The 16,373-nt window shown below is 33.7% G+C and overlaps 2 protein-coding genes and 1 pseudogene across 4 annotated transcripts in view; 2 read left to right on the top strand and 1 right to left on the bottom strand.

Moving 5' to 3' along the window:
- TNFRSF17 (TNF receptor superfamily member 17) overlaps window positions 1-16,373 on the bottom strand; it is a 98,167-nt gene that overhangs the window by 68,237 nt on the left and 13,557 nt on the right. Inside the window, exon 2 of the mRNA XM_025046122.1 lies at window positions 1,576-1,697. The gene's annotated coding sequence lies outside the window, so the exon portion shown is untranslated. The remainder of the gene's footprint in view (window positions 1-1,575; window positions 1,698-16,373) is intronic.
- Window positions 1-16,373, top strand: part of GSPT1 (G1 to S phase transition 1) — a 28,342-nt gene that overhangs the window by 6,747 nt on the left and 5,222 nt on the right. For 2 of the 3 annotated variants that reach the window (XM_015588601.2, XM_006910892.3), the window contains exons 2-11: window positions 5,098-5,142; window positions 5,262-5,303; window positions 6,064-6,291; window positions 7,271-7,304; window positions 9,078-9,155; window positions 10,240-10,420; window positions 11,030-11,184; window positions 11,356-11,496; window positions 12,561-12,654; window positions 13,520-13,600. In XM_015588601.2, coding sequence (XP_015444087.1) covers window positions 5,282-5,303; window positions 6,064-6,291; window positions 7,271-7,304; window positions 9,078-9,155; window positions 10,240-10,420; window positions 11,030-11,184; window positions 11,356-11,496; window positions 12,561-12,654; window positions 13,520-13,600 — 1,014 coding nt within the window. In that variant the 5' untranslated portion in view covers window positions 5,098-5,142; window positions 5,262-5,281. The remainder of the gene's footprint in view (window positions 1-5,097; window positions 5,143-5,261; window positions 5,304-6,063; window positions 6,292-7,270; window positions 7,305-9,077; window positions 9,156-10,239; window positions 10,421-11,029; window positions 11,185-11,355; window positions 11,497-12,560; window positions 12,655-13,519; window positions 13,601-16,373) is intronic. The other variant, XM_015588600.2, reaches the window with a different exon arrangement.
- LOC112479162 lies at window positions 14,955-15,073 on the top strand (annotated as a pseudogene).

Raw genomic sequence — 16,373 nt, 5'->3', positions numbered from 1 at the left:
AAGAAAATTAAAGCTCAGAGAGGCTAAATAAATTAGCGAGGTGATGACATCCACGAATAAATGGAGGAGCTAGGATTAGAATCTAAGTATGATTTCAAAGCTTAGTCTAGTAATAGTGAGTCCACTAGTCTTTTCCTTGTGATCTGATATTAAAAGATCTTTTTAGCTGAGACATTTCAGAAACTGGGCCCATGAGTTTGCAGACTGTGGCACGGCCTCCACATTTGTGTCAGTAGTAGCAGGGTAACATTGTCATAAGTAGGCATGTTCTAATTTAAAGCAATATTTTGAAATTACTTCATACATTTTAGGAAATGATGATAGAAAATACTTTAAACGGTCTGTTCACTGTAGCATTGTGTTTTTTATTTTTAATTTTAAGTAATTAAGGTAACACTGTGGGTATTTGTATGTGTTCTGTGGTCTTTCTGCCATCTGCTTTTACTATCTTCCAGTATTGTCTGTGGGAGAAAAATACCTCAGCATGCAATTTTGGTAAGACTGTATAGTTACCTGAGTGCTAGAGAATTTTAGCTTCTTACTCAGGCTATATTTTAATATCTTTTGAATATGGTGTTTCTCTAACACCTTAGAAAATTGGCACATGTGAAATTTTTTTTACTCTACTGAACACTAATGGAAATGCAGTGAACATATAGATAGACACTAGGGATGGTAAGAAAAATGAAGTGATAAAGACTACAAGGAGCTAGTGAGCTATGAAAATCAAAAGAAAACTACTAAAGTTAATTCAGTAAAAATCAATTTTATATTTACTCTATATAATACACTGCCAACCTGTGGAGACTACAAGAGGAGAGAGGAAAGTCTCCATATTTCAGAAAGCCACAGTTATTCTGGAAGTCTGTAATCTCGTAGGGAACAAGAACTAACTAATGTGTGTGAGTTCCTGTAATTGAAAGAAGGGTCATATCTTAGAGGTGTTCAGAAGAGAGATCATTAGTCTTTCAGGGTTTTGGGTGGGTGAGGAGTGGTATGGAAGTGGAAAATCAGGTAAGACAAATTTGTACTATAATTGAGAACCACATGTGGCTATTTAATTAAAATTAAATAAAATTTAAAATTCAGTTCCTCACAGTAGCCATCTTTCACGTGCTTAATAGCCACATGTACCTAGGGACTAGAATATTTCCATCATTGCAGAAACTTGGGCAGAATTTTGTAACACTGTTTCTCGTTTCCAACATGCATTACAAGACAATTCTGACTTCTTTGACTGCACTGAAGTTGTTTGTCTTCTTTCTTTTCTTTTTTGTTTTACACTAGGAAAAGAAAAACTTTATTAGAAGGGAAAGTACACTTCCAGACATGGAAGCGGGGCTGAGCAAGAGAAGTGTGGCTCAAAAGGCTGTTTGTTTTCTTTATAATGAACACTCCATTTAGCTAACAGGATTAAGACATTTTAGGATGACTATTTTAAACATCACTGTTTAGTGTACAAAGATTAAAGATTAATTTTATATCTAAAGCAGTACAAATTTAAATTGTTGATTTGTGAAATATATGGATTAAGCACTTTTCAAGAATTGGGCAAACATTTGTGTTTAAACATACCTTGAATGAAATCATGACTTTTCATTACCCACCACGTGTATGGCCTTGACTAATTTGTGCTGTATTGATGAACTGGTGAAGAAGGATTCTCCATGTCGAAGTCCTTTAATCCATGATCAAATCTTTAAAAGAAAAAAAGACATTCTTTTCAAAAACTGAGGTGAAGTCCACATAGTATAATATTAATTATTTTAAAGTGAACAATTCAGTGGCATTGAGTAGACTCACAGTGTTGTACAGTTACCATCTCTGTCTAGCTCCAGAATATTTTCATCACCTCTAAAGGAAACCTGTCCCCATTAAGCAGTTAATCGCCATTTCCCTTTCCTCTTAGCTCTGGCTTTGTCTTATAGATATACCTATCCTGAATATTTCATATAAATGGAATCATACAACATATGACCTTTTGTGTCTGGCTGGCTTATTTCACTATAATCAAATTTAACTAAAAATTTAAAAATCCAGATTATCATCTTCGTTAAACCACAAGTAGTAGTGTCTTCTGGTAAAATCTTTTCACTTCTTATTTTAAAATTTGTGGTAATATACCAAGTATCACAGCCAGTTCATTTGTCTTCCTTTATCATAAACAGTATTAGTTTCTCCTTTTACTTTGGGGTATGACAATTTTATTCACTGGTACACACAGATAACTTTCCTACTTAATTAGAATTGTTCCTTGTTTGAATACTTGATAAGAGTGTGTTTCTGAACACGGAGATACCATTGGAAGATATGAAACCATAATTTCTTTCCTCAGGAGGTTTATTAACTTCTCTTTTACTAGAAGATAATGAACCGTGTAGGATCTGAGAAATCAAGCTCTAACAGTCATCTGTTTGCTAACCATAAACAAATGACTTTGGACCTAGAATTCTAAACCCCTGCTTGTGAGTAGTCAGTAAAATCTGGATGTGGTATGCATTATGAATAAGACCAGAGTAGATGAACAGGAGATGGTTGCCTGTGCCTGTGTGAAGACTGGGTACAACTATATGGAGAAGTTTAAATAACATTTTGCTATATTTGTGATTTTTCTGGCTCTTATATTCCAAAATCATCAGTTGGCAAATGTTGCTAGCTTTGTTAGGTTTATAACATGATCCATGATCTGAATACATGGAAAGCTTTTTTCCAGAGCAGCGAAACTGTGGTCAATTTCTTTATTTCAGGACTCTTTAATATCATAATTATGTGTATATTAAGCATTTCATTGCTTGCAGTACTTGGTACTGTCTCTGCCTCTGAGCTTTACAAACTTAAGATAAACATAAATGTAGAATGTTTTGAAAAGTAAAACTGTGAACAGATTTTTCATTGTGCGGCATTATGCAGCTGTGAAGGTGGTCTCATGACTGATGTAACAGTCCTAAGAAGTACCTTACAGCCTTATGCATGTACAGTATTGTATGTCTGTAAATCTAAGAGTTGGTTCTAGAACTGGGTGTTCAGGTGTATGTACTATTTGGCTTTGAAAAGCTCACTTACAGTTTGGGGGATATCGGGTGATGGAGGGGGGAACCCACCATAACAATTGTCTCAAATCTTTTTTGTGCCTTAAAATACTTGTATATCATAACTTAGTTTACTTTTACTGAGTGACTTTCAACAGAGGCTGTTTGAAGAAAGGCAAGAGAGCACTTGTATGATTTGGAAAAGCCCAACTGAGTCTGATATGTCTGTGTATTAGATGGTAGTGATTATAGTATTTCATAGGGTTTTGGTGGGATTTACATTATATAGCAATCAGCATATAAAAGCTCAATAAAAATTCACTGGAGTTAGGATAATGTGCCACCACCTCCACCCCCACCTTCAGCACTGTATGGATTTGTGAGTACTTTGTATCCTTCCTTGTCTGGCCCATAATACATACTCAGTACATATTAGTTGATAAAATAGAGTTGATACTCAGTACATGTTATGGGGTGAAGACTCATTTGTTGAGTATCTGCTTGGCGCTAGGAGTTATATTTAATTGACACTAAACATGTATTCTCATTTAATCCTTTCAACAATCCTGTCAGGTAGATGGCATGTCATTTCTATGAATCCAATGAAATAATTACATCTCAGAAGTTAGTAGTGACAAGCCACAATTTAGAGTCAGGAATCAGCTCAGTTCTAGCCTCTTACCACTCTCCCATGCCGCCTCCTCCATCTTTAGGGTGGCATATGAACTTAATTCATTTAGCACTGCCTGGCTTTCTCTGAATTCAATAACTTTTCCTTAACTTACCCATAAACTTTGCTTTGTAATGGGAAAACAAAGGTTAATCTACATTATTTCTGAAGTATAATTCCTGTTCCCTTCTAAACCTAGTTCAATTGATTTTTTCCCTCCGTTTCTGTTACTATCCTGCTAATCAGTCACATAGGTTGGGGTCATCTGAGACCTTTCACTCTTCCTACTCCTGTCAGATACTGCATTCATTATCTTTGCACTTAACCCCCCCTCTCTAGTTGTATTGCTCTGTTATCCTAATGGCATGCTTTCTTGTAGTAGTGATGTTGGTCTTTCTGCTTGTAGTGTCTTTCCCTCTCTAGTTCATCTATATACTACCATAGCATGATCTTCCTAAGTGATACTCGATGTGTCACTTGCATCAAGAAAAAAACTTGATTGCCCTTTACTTATCAGGGACAGGAAACTACTTTAACGATTTTATGTTATTGAAGATTGGGCCCAAAACCTTTTCTTGACTCTGACATGTGTTAATACTTTCCGGGTAGTGATTTTAAATATGAGTTTTGCTGGTTATGAATTAATTATTTATTACTTGGTGTGCAGGATTCATGTGATTCAAATTCTTTGTCTTTTATATCTTGGAGATTCTTTAAAACAAGGGCACTTTCATATTTGACTGTCAATTAAGTTTATCAGACATTAAAAAAAATAGACTTCATAGTTGGGTAACAAGTATATGTTCTTATAACATCTCTTCCAGTGATGTCATAAGTAGATCTGTAATGTGGAAAATGGATTGTTGCTTAATCTTAGAATTCTAATATAGAACAAAACTGGCATCATTGTAATCACCTTTTCTGAGATGTTGTAATTTTATATTTTATTGGTAGCAAAGATAATTTATTCAGGGATCTTGATGATAACATGTATGATTATAGAATCTTAAAAAGGGCTAGTCATAGACTTCTTGGGCTAGAGCTACCAAAAGAAACTCTAGAGCAGCAATATATATTTGTTGAGCAAATCTTACTAATCCGATGTGTACTGAGCTACAGATTACTTTTACAGTATCTGTGAAGGAAAGTTTAGGAAGCAAATAGAATAAGCATGCTTTTATGAATACATTTCAGTTACTTAAAATGTTTTAAAATTGGCTATAATTGGTAGATTTTAAAAAGTAGGTTAAACAGACAATTTGAAAACCTGAGTTAGTTGCCATTGGTCTGAATTTTGAGGTTTTTGTTGTGTTTTGGATGTTTTTACTGTTTTTAAAAATATAAATAAAATGAATGTATAGGTCTTTATTTTTAATAGAACTTATTTCTATTAAACAGCACCTGTGGAACCTTCTCAAGAGGAACAGTCATTGTTGTGTGAAGGTAATTTCCTATGATGTGACTCTTTGACTATCTAATTTGAGAAAACATTAAGTTATCTACAGTGTGTAAAGCTAGATATTGTTTTGTAAATATATATTATATCTCAATTTCTTGTCTAGGTTCAAATTCAGCTGTTAGCATGGAACTTTCAGAACCTGTTGGTAAGAAAATTTCTGACCATATTAATACAGTAATAAGAAACTCTTTCACTCTCAAGATTTAAGGTGCAAATGTAAGTGTTATGATTATTGTAATGCCTACATTTAAAACTGACATTGAGTCTTTCTTTGCTATTAAGATTTAGAAAGCAGAACTAATTGGGCATTAATACTGTTGTGATAAATTTATGATTGCCAATATAAAAGAATTGAGTGGAAGAATGTTACAGTCAGTTTAAATAGTTGTACCTGTTCCATAGACTTTGAAAATTTTTCTTCCCTTTTGTAACTATTACTCTTAAGGGTTTCATACTCTCAAGGCAATTAATAAAGTTGATGCCAAAGTTAACACTTGCAGAAGAAAAAGAAAAGATCTTTTGAATCCTTTAACACTTTCCTGTGTTCTGATTTAAAATTTTCCCTTTTTTCCACTGTCAGCATCTTAACTCTGGAATAACAGGGCTGTTAGTAATGTTAGATCCCCTGCTTACATGTTCGTCCTTATGAAAATGAAGCTTTGTTAAAACGGCAGTCTTTCATAGTCTCTGAGTCAGAGCTCTGATGTCAGCGGTGAGGCCAGCTCGAAAGCTATTATTATCCATTTCTGTTGTGAAAGATTTTCTTGCTTATGTGTCTGTCACTAGACATCAGGGAATGGAACTAAATGTGCAAAGTTTCATTTGTTGTTTGAAAGCGTCTGTGTTATAAAGTCTATAGATTATAAATCTTTTTCAGAATACTAAGTTAAAATGCCTTATTTCAGTAGAAAATGGAGAGACAGAAATGTCCCCAGAAGAATCATGGGAGCACAAAGAAGAAATAAGTGAAGCAGAGCCAGGGGGTGGTTCCTTGGGAGATGGTAGGCCCCCAGAAGAAAATGCCCAAGAAATGATGGAAGAGGAAGAGGAAATACCAAAACCTAAATCTGTGGTTGCACCGCCAGGTGCTCCTAAAAAAGAACATGTAAATGTAGTATTCATTGGGCATGTAGGTAAGTTACACTCATGGCTATTTTAAGAAATGACCAAAATTATGAAGGACGTCAACATGGAACATCTTATTTAGTTTTTTGGGAGTGTTTAGTGAAACTGAACTGAGTTAATTTAAAATGCCCTGATTTTTAACCTGCCAGATTTCTTAGCTGGCAGAAATTGCCAACACTTTGTTCTTGAAGGCTGGACAGATTAACAATTTTGTAATGGCATGGAAACTGGAAGAAGATAAGCGTCATTGTATTTGTATGTGATGCATAATTAGTCTTTAATCCACTGATGATGGCTCAGTGGATATGTTAATATCCTAGGAAATGTGCCTATTTTTGTGTGTGTGAACTTAATTTGTTCGTTTTATGGGATTATGTGACATAAGAAATTAGTAATTTGGAGTCAGGTTGCTGATTTAGCACTCCCCCCCCGCCACCCGCCAATTTTTATTTATTGAGATATTCTCTAATCATCTGACATCTCCCCAGAATTGTGAAGATACGGAATTATGTGCCCTTTTTTTTAATCTTTCCTTTATCTCTGCCCTCTTCTGGACATGATGCTACATACACCATTCTACTTTTTTAGTAGCAAGAACTTTGGAATTTGTAAAGAACACCTGTCTCCGCTAAAAATGAAAGGCAGACTACCTAACTGTAGTCACAACTCTTTGGCTACTTTTGCTCTCCTCTGAGGCTCTCTTTAGATAATTGATATTCTTTTGCTGCTATGCTCTTAGCTGAAGGTCAGGGAGCATCTGTTCAAAAATTCTTTCTTCTTTATCTGTAGAATAGTTCTAAATTATTGAGCTATAGAAGGACATGGCAACTTCCTTTTCTCTAGATTTCTAGAATTTCAGTGCTTTTGCAAGATTTAATTATATGTGCTAAACCATATCTTTAGTTGTGTTAGTATCTAGTGGTTGGTTTTTAAAAATATTTTTGACACTTATGCTTTGCATATTGTTGATGATATTGTTACTTTTAGATGCTGGCAAGTCAACCATCGGAGGGCAAATAATGTAAGTCTCTATTTTTTGTTCAGTAGTTAACTCAATTGAAAGAATTTGGAGCATTGTAAATATTCATAAAAATCATACAAAGTTGATAAAACAGATCACCTCAATAAAAATAATAAAATGACATTATAGAGAAGGGAAGGCTGATGTTGAGTAACTTTTGCAATGTGATCATTGTTAGTAATTTCTGAAGGATTGTAGGCCTTCACTAAAATTCTTTTATCACTGTCAGACTGTCATGTAACATGAATTAAATATATTTTCTGAAAGCTGTCTTTTATAAAAACTAATATAGAACCCTAGCTTAGAGGAAATCTGTCTTGGAATATAATTTTCTGAGGAATATTGAAAACCAGCTCTTGAATCTGGTGCATGGGGGGAACTGGTTTATCCTAATTCATGAACTCCTCAAATTTATGTGGATTTAATCAAAGACAAGCTGTCCGGCTTACATGCTAATATATTTTTTATTATAGACGGTATCGAGGTATGAAAACACCATGGTTGGCCTTCAGTAATATATTCTAGTACTGAAAAATCTTTTTAATTAAAAGGTCTTAAAAGTTTAATCCCTCCTAGATGAGACCCATTTTTTTAAACTGTGTCATCAGAGGATCTAGAGGGTATATCATTGTCTTGCCTGGTTAGGTAATATTAATTGGTAATCTTGCCAGTTCTCACTTCTGGAGATTTCCCCAACAGACCCCAAAACAGGGATTTTTACTTAAGGCTCTGTGGATGAAAGTATAAGGCCCATTTGATGTTGTGTTATAGGAGAATGTATATTTTTTGCTCATGAGCTATAATTTTCATTGGTATTTCACTGGGTTTCTACATTCAATTAGTTAGAAACATGCACTATAGATGACTGCACAAAGAACACATAGAGATGAAAGATAGAACTGGAATTACTAGAGAATTATTTTTAAATCTCACTTGAATAACATTTTTAAAATGTTAAATATTGAACTGTATTAGTAAAATTCAATTGCTTGAACAACATTATTGGGATCATTTTATATTGTATTTACATTTGCTTTAAAAAAAAACCTTTTTCTGAAATAATTTGAGTTACAGAAAGGTTACAAAATCAGTTCCCATATACCTTTCACTCAGCCTACCCTAATGATAACATCTTGCATAACCATATTATAATCATCAAAACCAGGAAGTTAATATTGCTACAATACTATTAACTAAACTATGGACCTTATCCAAATTTCACTACTTTTTGCACTAATATTATTGTTCTGTTCTAAGAGTCCATATTGCGTTTAGCTGTTTTCTCTCTTTAGTCTTCTCCAACTTGAGACATTTCCTCAGTCTTGTCTTTCACAACCTTTGTAATTTGAAGAGTGCTATTTAGTTATAGGGTTGTCTGATACTTTTTACATTAGATTGAGGTTATGCATTTGGGGCAGGTATATCACAGAAGCTATGTTGTGCACAGTGCATCCTTTTGGGATAAATGTCAGTATCCAATGTGTATTTATTATTATTATTATTGGTGATAGGAGCCATAATTACTTGGTTAAAGTATTTTCTACTAGGATTCTCTACTGTAAGGTTATTATTATTTTTCTTTTATTTTGTGGGAGTTAATTTGAAACTATGAGAGTATCTTTTACCACTGAAACTTTCCTAATTTAAGCATCTATCAGAGATACTTTTACTTTAACTGTTTTCTGGAGTTGAAATTCCCCTCCAGAGCTTTAAAGTTTTCTTAATTTCCTTGAGTAATTTCCTGATCTTCTTTTTTCTTTAAACATTTTTCAGGTATTTGACTGGAATGGTTGATAAAAGGACACTTGAGAAATATGAAAGAGAAGCGAAAGAAAAAAACAGAGAAACTTGGTAAGTAAATTTTTATAACACTATTACTTACTTTTAAAGAAACACTGCCCACTTAATGCTTTTTTGGTCTACTAAAAGTTCTTGATGTCTAAAATGGTGTCTTAACAAAGTTTCCTTTCCTCTCATACTACACAGTAGATCATTTCCTCATGACTTAAAAACTTAGAGAAATTTGGAAACATTCAGTAATAAGAGACTTGTTGAATAAATTATAGACCATCCATTGAATTGGGCCATTACCTAACCACTAAAAAAATTGCATTTATAGACTTTATAGTAACCACGAATAGAACTTAGGTTGCAGTGGAATTTGGGAGGAAGGCAAGAAACATAGTACCTAAGGATAAGATCATTAACTATATAAATGAACAGTAGAAAGAAAAAAAAATGGAAGACATTACAGTGGTTGCTTTGAGTGGTGAGAGAAAAGGACAACTTTTTTCTTTTTTCTAACCTTATCTATTTTATTTTTAACTAGTTTTATCTGAATGGAACATTGATGGTGGGTTTTTTTATTATATTGCTCAGTATTAAGGGGGGAAATCTATTGTTATACTAAAAAATGGATTACATACTATGAAATACAGATGAGGTAATCGCAAGTAACTATTATGGATGATTTGAACTTATATAATTTTTACATGGCAAAGTAGTGAAATTTTTTTTAGCATGTAACTGTTGCTCCCAATTAGCAGGTTAGTGGCCTTCACTTTGAAAAATATCCTTAGACATCCATTATTTGTATTATACTTAATGCCAGATGATTATAAAAATGAAATATAAAGGAACTTACTTAACTCGCTATAATATTGTCTTTGGTACTAACTACTCTCTATGTTGTCAGCTTATTTTAATAAATAATGTGTGCTTCTAGAATATATAGTTGACTGGAAATAAGTAAAAGCTCCAAGTGTTTAAATCACAATAATGCAAGTTTTAGTCTCTTAATTTTCATTTCTGCCCAGTCCTGTTCTTGATTTAAGTGTGGACACAAAGCTGGATGTCATCAATTATACCTATAATAATATAAGAATATCTTTAAAATTCTCATGTTCTTATCAGTATTATTTAAAAATTATTTCAGGTACTTGTCTTGGGCCTTGGACACAAATCAGGAAGAACGAGACAAGGGTAAAACAGTAGAAGTGGGTCGTGCCTATTTTGAAACAGAAAAGAAGCATTTCACAATTCTAGATGCCCCTGGCCACAAGAGTTTTGTCCCAAATATGATTGGTGGTGCTTCTCAAGCTGATTTGGCTGTACTGGTAAGAAAGACATTTCCAATTCAACTTTGTATCTGTTAGCAGCCCTGCTTAAGTTATAAATATTTCAATTTACCTTCTAAAAGCTAGAATTTAGGTTGTGGTGAATTATAATATACATGGTCACAACATGGTCACATTTGTCTCACTTTGATCTGCTTAAGAATTCTTTATAATTTGATTTACTTACGAGAATATGTTTCCACTTTCCTTTACCATTGCTGTTATCTATTACTGTGTCAGAAGTGTCCATTAAATGCCAAGCCCACAATTAGGTACTGGGTACAAAAATGAATAAGAAATGGTCTGTTTTCTTGAGACCTTCTGTCATTTTACAGGTTTGTTTTTTTTCCCCCGGTCAATGTTCTGGCACTAAATCACGTGAATTGTAAATATCACAGGCATACTAGATTTTGGAAAATTGGAGGATTGGAAGAAACATGAAATCTTAAACCATTCAGACATTGTGATTTTCAAAAGCATGTATGCTGTAACTCATTTTCTTCTATATTCTTACAGAAAGCTTCTGATAAAACTGCAAGGAAAGATATTTTTCTGCTAGAAGGGTATACCTGAATATGTAAGAATGAACTATTTGATTTCTTGGAATAGGTAATCTCTGCCAGGAAAGGAGAGTTTGAAACTGGATTTGAAAAAGGAGGACAGACAAGAGAACATGCAATGTTGGCAAAGACAGCAGGTGTAAAACATTTAATTGTGCTTATTAATAAGATGGATGATCCAACAGTGAATTGGAGCAATGAGAGGTAAGCTCACCTGTCTTACTGGTTTTTTATAGACATGTTAGTGGAATGAAGGATAGTTTTGTTATTGTATGCATTTTTCCACAGGGGTTTTTCTAAACCTAATTTATTTAATGATGAAACTAGAATTTAACTGCTTTACATTATAATTGAGTTATTTATAAATATTCACAGATATGAAGAATGTAAAGAGAAACTAGTGCCATTTTTGAAAAAAGTTGGCTTCAATCCCAAAAAAGACATTCACTTTATGCCCTGCTCAGGACTGACTGGAGCAAATCTTAAAGAGCAATCAGATTTCTGTCCTTGGTACATGTAAGTAAACTTTTCTCCCTTAAAAAAAAAAAAAGTTCATCTTAATAAGTAATTTAAGAAAATATTGACTCTAACCTTGGTTTTAAAAATACCAGGACCTTTGCCCATTTTTAATTAGGCTCTCTTTTATTGATTTTAAGAGTTCTTTGTGCACTGGATACATGTCCCTTATCAGATACATGATGTGCAAATATTTTCTCCCATTCTGTGGGCCATCTTTTCACTTTTCTTTGAGCACAAAAGGTTTGAAATTTTGATGAAATCCAGTTTTCTTTTGTTTGTGTGTTTGGTGTCACATGTAGGAAAACATTGCCTAATCCAGTCATGAAGTTACTTTCTTCTAAGCCTGGTATATAGTTGGTTTTTTTTTAGAATTGACATTAAATATTATTTTATATTAGTCTTGTATAGTTTTAACTCTTACATTAAGATGTGTGTTTCCCTTTAGGTTACTTTTTTTGTAAGGTGACATCTTTATTATTAGCTCTGTAAGTTTTCAAATTGGAAAGTGTGAGTCTTTGAATTTTGTTATTTTTTCCTCTCAAGATTGTTTGGGTATTCCGGGTCCCTTCAATTTCCATATGAACATGAGGATCAGTTTGTTAATTTCTGCAAAAAAAAAAAAAAAAGGCAGCTGGGATTTCAATAGGGATTGCATTGAATCTGTAGATCACTTTGAACATTGCCATCATGACGATATTATGTCCCCTAATCTATAAAGTATTTTAAAGGAGAAATTATTTTATAAAAGCCCAATTTCAGAGCTGGAAAAGTCCATAAAAAGTAATAATAGAGTGTAATCATTTTATTAAAATGCGTGGGCTATTTGCTATAAAATATTTTTCTAAACCATAAGTTCATGGGGAGGCTTTTTCATATTATATTGAGCTATTCTGTTATATTTTTAGTTCTGAGAAATAGATGAACTGCATAATCGGCTGAATGAGAAGAGTACATGGGTAGAATGAAACTATAACCACGTTTTCTGTATAAAGTTACAGTCATGTAACTACTTAAAATTCTGATATTTATGTTGACTCTAATGGATATTGTTATGTTCTCAGTGGATTACCATTTATTCCATATCTGGATAATTTGCCAAACTTCAATAGATCAGTTGATGGACCAATCAGGCTGCCAATTGTGGATAAGTACAAGGTACCCAAAATGTTCAAGTATAATTGGGTTTTATGGGAGGTAAAATAATTGTTTTAAACTATGAAACAACTTCAATAACAACATAACATACATATCTTTTTTTAATGGCTTATATTATTTAGTGGTATCATAGACCATAATTTATTCAACCAGCTTTAATTATTTCAGCTGTTTCCCAATAAGCCAACAATGATCATCTTTGGAGAGAAACTCATACATGTGAAACTGCTGGACTCAGGATTTGCACATGAAATTGATGCATACTGACAAATAACTTTTCATAATACTATGCTAACTTATACTGTGCCACCAACAATATATGAATGCGAGTTTTACCATAGCCTCACCAACACTGGATATTAGTCTTTAAAAAAAAAATTAACCATTATTGTTTTCAACTGGATTTTCAACTTGATTTTTTAAGTTTTGCAATATCAATATATAATGTTTTGCCCCCTCAAATACTTTGTTCTCTCATTAGCTTCATGCTAAATTTCTTGAACAAGTATTGTTTTTCCAGTTTTATACCTGAGGAAACAGGCTTAGAGATTGCAAGAACCTGAATTTGAACGAGTAGTTCAGATCCTCAAACATAAAATTCTGTGCTGTCTCCTGCCCCATGCTTTCTTCTTAAATCTTAAGCATACTTTTAGTATTATAATTTTGCATATGCTTATGACACAAATGTTACAGACTATTTGTTACTTATCCTTTATTTAAGGTTAATTTTAAGCATTCTACCACCTGATGATCTAATGATTTTCTTTTATGGGTAAGCCTGGCAAGATTTCACTTTATGTTGTTGAACAGTTGTAGAGTGGTAATAAAAATCTGGAACTTGATTTTTCATTTTAAATATTAACAGGATATGGGCACTGTGGTCCTAGGAAAGCTGGAATCGGGATCTATTTGTAAAGGCCAGCAGCTTGTGATGATGCCAAACAAGGTAAGAATTAGATTTACCTTTTCTCTTGAAAATGTTAGCAAGGAGCTAGAACTTTTAAAAAAACTCAGGGATTTCCATTAAAAGCAACTTAACTTTTAAAATCCAGGATTACATTTTATTAAGTACAAAATTTAAGAAAGAATATGTGGTGTTATTCATTGACAAATGGGGAGGTGTCAGAATTAGCACTGTGTTAGAATTAAAAAATGCACCAAAATAACTCCATTATTTTACAAGAAGTAGAAATCTGGAGTTAAGGTTAAGTGAATTGCTTCCACCTAACACACTGGATTAGTAAGTAAGCCAGGGATGAAAACTCAGGTTCACTCATAATAGTTAGCTTTCTTTCTCTCTCTCTTTTTTTTTTTTGGCTACTATATAATATGTCTAAGATGTTCTTAATTTAGGAGAAAAGAATTTGCCTTTATCATAAATGGATCTCTTCTTAACTCTTTCCTACCTTATAGTGACTTCTTCATCATTGGAGGTTTTGTTAAAACATGCAGAATCTCCATGAATTATTCCTTTATTTTATTTCTGACTGCTCACTTGATGATATTTGCAGATCACAAGTTACTGAGAAACTGTTACCTGTTTTCCAGAGAGGGCTTCTCTAACAACTCCCAAAATGTTGCTTATGTAGGAAAATAGATCTGAATTATCAGAACCTCCAGAGATTTTGTTAGATTTAAGTGAGAATTTCAGTTTTAGGCACAGTGAATTGGAAAAGGTATCCATTGTGCATGTAGTGTTTAGGTATAATTGGCACCTTACGAATAATCCTTTGGAGTTCTTGATGCCTTATGCATTGGATATTAGAGTTACCAAGGTATCTTTGTTCTAAAATGTTTCTAGTTTAAAGCCTGCTCTTTGTAAGGTAATTATCTCTGCAATTTGAAGGTCAACAACATCTTAATGAAAATAGCAGGTTAGTTTAAATTTTGTTCAGTTTTGTCTGTAGAGCAGTCACAAAGGTCTAATGTGCTCATGGAGCTGGAAGGAGGGTTGACTGCTTTAATGGGCATGGGGTGTCCTTGGGGGGATGAAGATGTTTTTGAACTGGATAGTGGTGATAGTTGGACAACATAGTGAATGTACTAGATGCCACTGAATTGTACAATGTAAAATGATTTTAAAAGATAAGTTTTATGTGATGAGTATTTACCACAATGAAAGAAAGGTACAATTCATTATGGGCAAGTAACTTAGTGTGGGGCTATACCTATATGTGAGGGGCCTTAGTATGCTGGTTACAGATGAAGTGGCTGTGCTCTGTGGAAGCTGTCTCTTTATACTAATCACTGGGCAGGTGCAGCATATCTTGTGCTTAAGTGAGCCTTAAAAACTCAGTTTAGTCTACAGCCATGCTACCCTGAACAAGCCTGATCCAGTCTGATCTTGGAAGCTAAGGAGGGTCGGGCCTGGTTAGTACTTGGATGGGAGACCAACTAAGAAGACCAGGTGCTGTAGGCATAAAAAAAAAAAAAAAAAATAAGGGATTATAATTGACAAGGTCCTTGCAACCTGTGAAGTCACCCAAGGGTTGCCTTGCCTTTAAAAAAAAAAAAAAAAAACAACTCAGTTCATAGTAGTCCTCCTGAGTCTCTGGAAGAGTTAAATATTTTAAAAGATACAGGTGCCAGACTATTTTGTATTGAAAATTAATAGGTAGGCAGCCTATGGAATGGGAAAAAGTTATTGCATATCATAAATCTGATAAGGGGTTAATATGCAGAATATATAAAGAACTCTACAACTCAACAACAAAAATAAAACAACCTGACTAAAAACACAAGCAAAGTGAATTAAATAGACTTTTCTCTAAAGATACACAAATGGCCAAAAAGCATATGAAAAATGCTCAGCATTACTAATCATAAAAGAAATGCAAATTAAAACCAAAATGGGATAACATTTCACATCCATCAGGATGGCTACTATCAAAAAAACAAAATAACAGATGTTGATGAGGATGTGGAGCACTTGTGCACAGTTAGTGGGAATGTAAAATTATGCAGCTGCTGCGGAAAACACTATGACAGATCCACTCTTGGGTATATACTCCCCAAAATTGAAAGCAAGACCTCAAAGAGATATTTGTATACCCATGTTCATAACAGCATTGTTTGCAGCCCAAGTGTCCATCAATGGATGAATGAATAAACAAAATGTACTTATGTACAGTGATTATTCAACCTTAGAAAAGAAATTCTGATACATGCTACAACATGAATGAACCTTAAAGACATTCTGCTAAGTGAAATAAGCCAGTCATAAAAAGACAAATACTGTATGATACTACTTCTGCGAGGTACCTAGAGTAGTCATATTCCATAGAGACAGAAAGTAGAATGGTGGTTGCCAGGGCCTGGAGGGAGGGAGGGATAAGGAGTTGTTTAATGATACAGAGTTTCAGTTTAGCAAGAGGAAAAGAATTCAGAGTTCTGAAGATTGGTTGCATAACAATGTGTACTTGGTACTACTGAACTAACAAAAATGTTTAAGATGGTAAATATTATGTTCCATGTTTTACAATATTTAAATATTTTTAAATGAGTAAAATTAGAAATTGGTCATTTTTTACGTTTATACTTTATAAAATTATTCCAAGGTGCAGATTGATATTTAGACCTTTTCTAGGTTGTTGGCATGTTAACCCTTGGTTCTTAAAAGGAGTTCTTGGAAGCCGATGGTTCTAATGCCTGTACCAGCCCTCTACTTCCTAAACTGGGCTGTAGCAGTAAGGTGAAGCAAAAGAAATGATATCAGAGGA

This window comes from Pteropus alecto, unplaced genomic scaffold, assembly GCF_000325575.1.
Source record: "Pteropus alecto unplaced genomic scaffold, ASM32557v1 scaffold34, whole genome shotgun sequence".
Lineage (NCBI taxonomy): Eukaryota > Metazoa > Chordata > Mammalia > Chiroptera > Pteropodidae > Pteropus > Pteropus alecto.
This window is presented reverse-complemented; position numbering and strand designations above follow the sequence as displayed.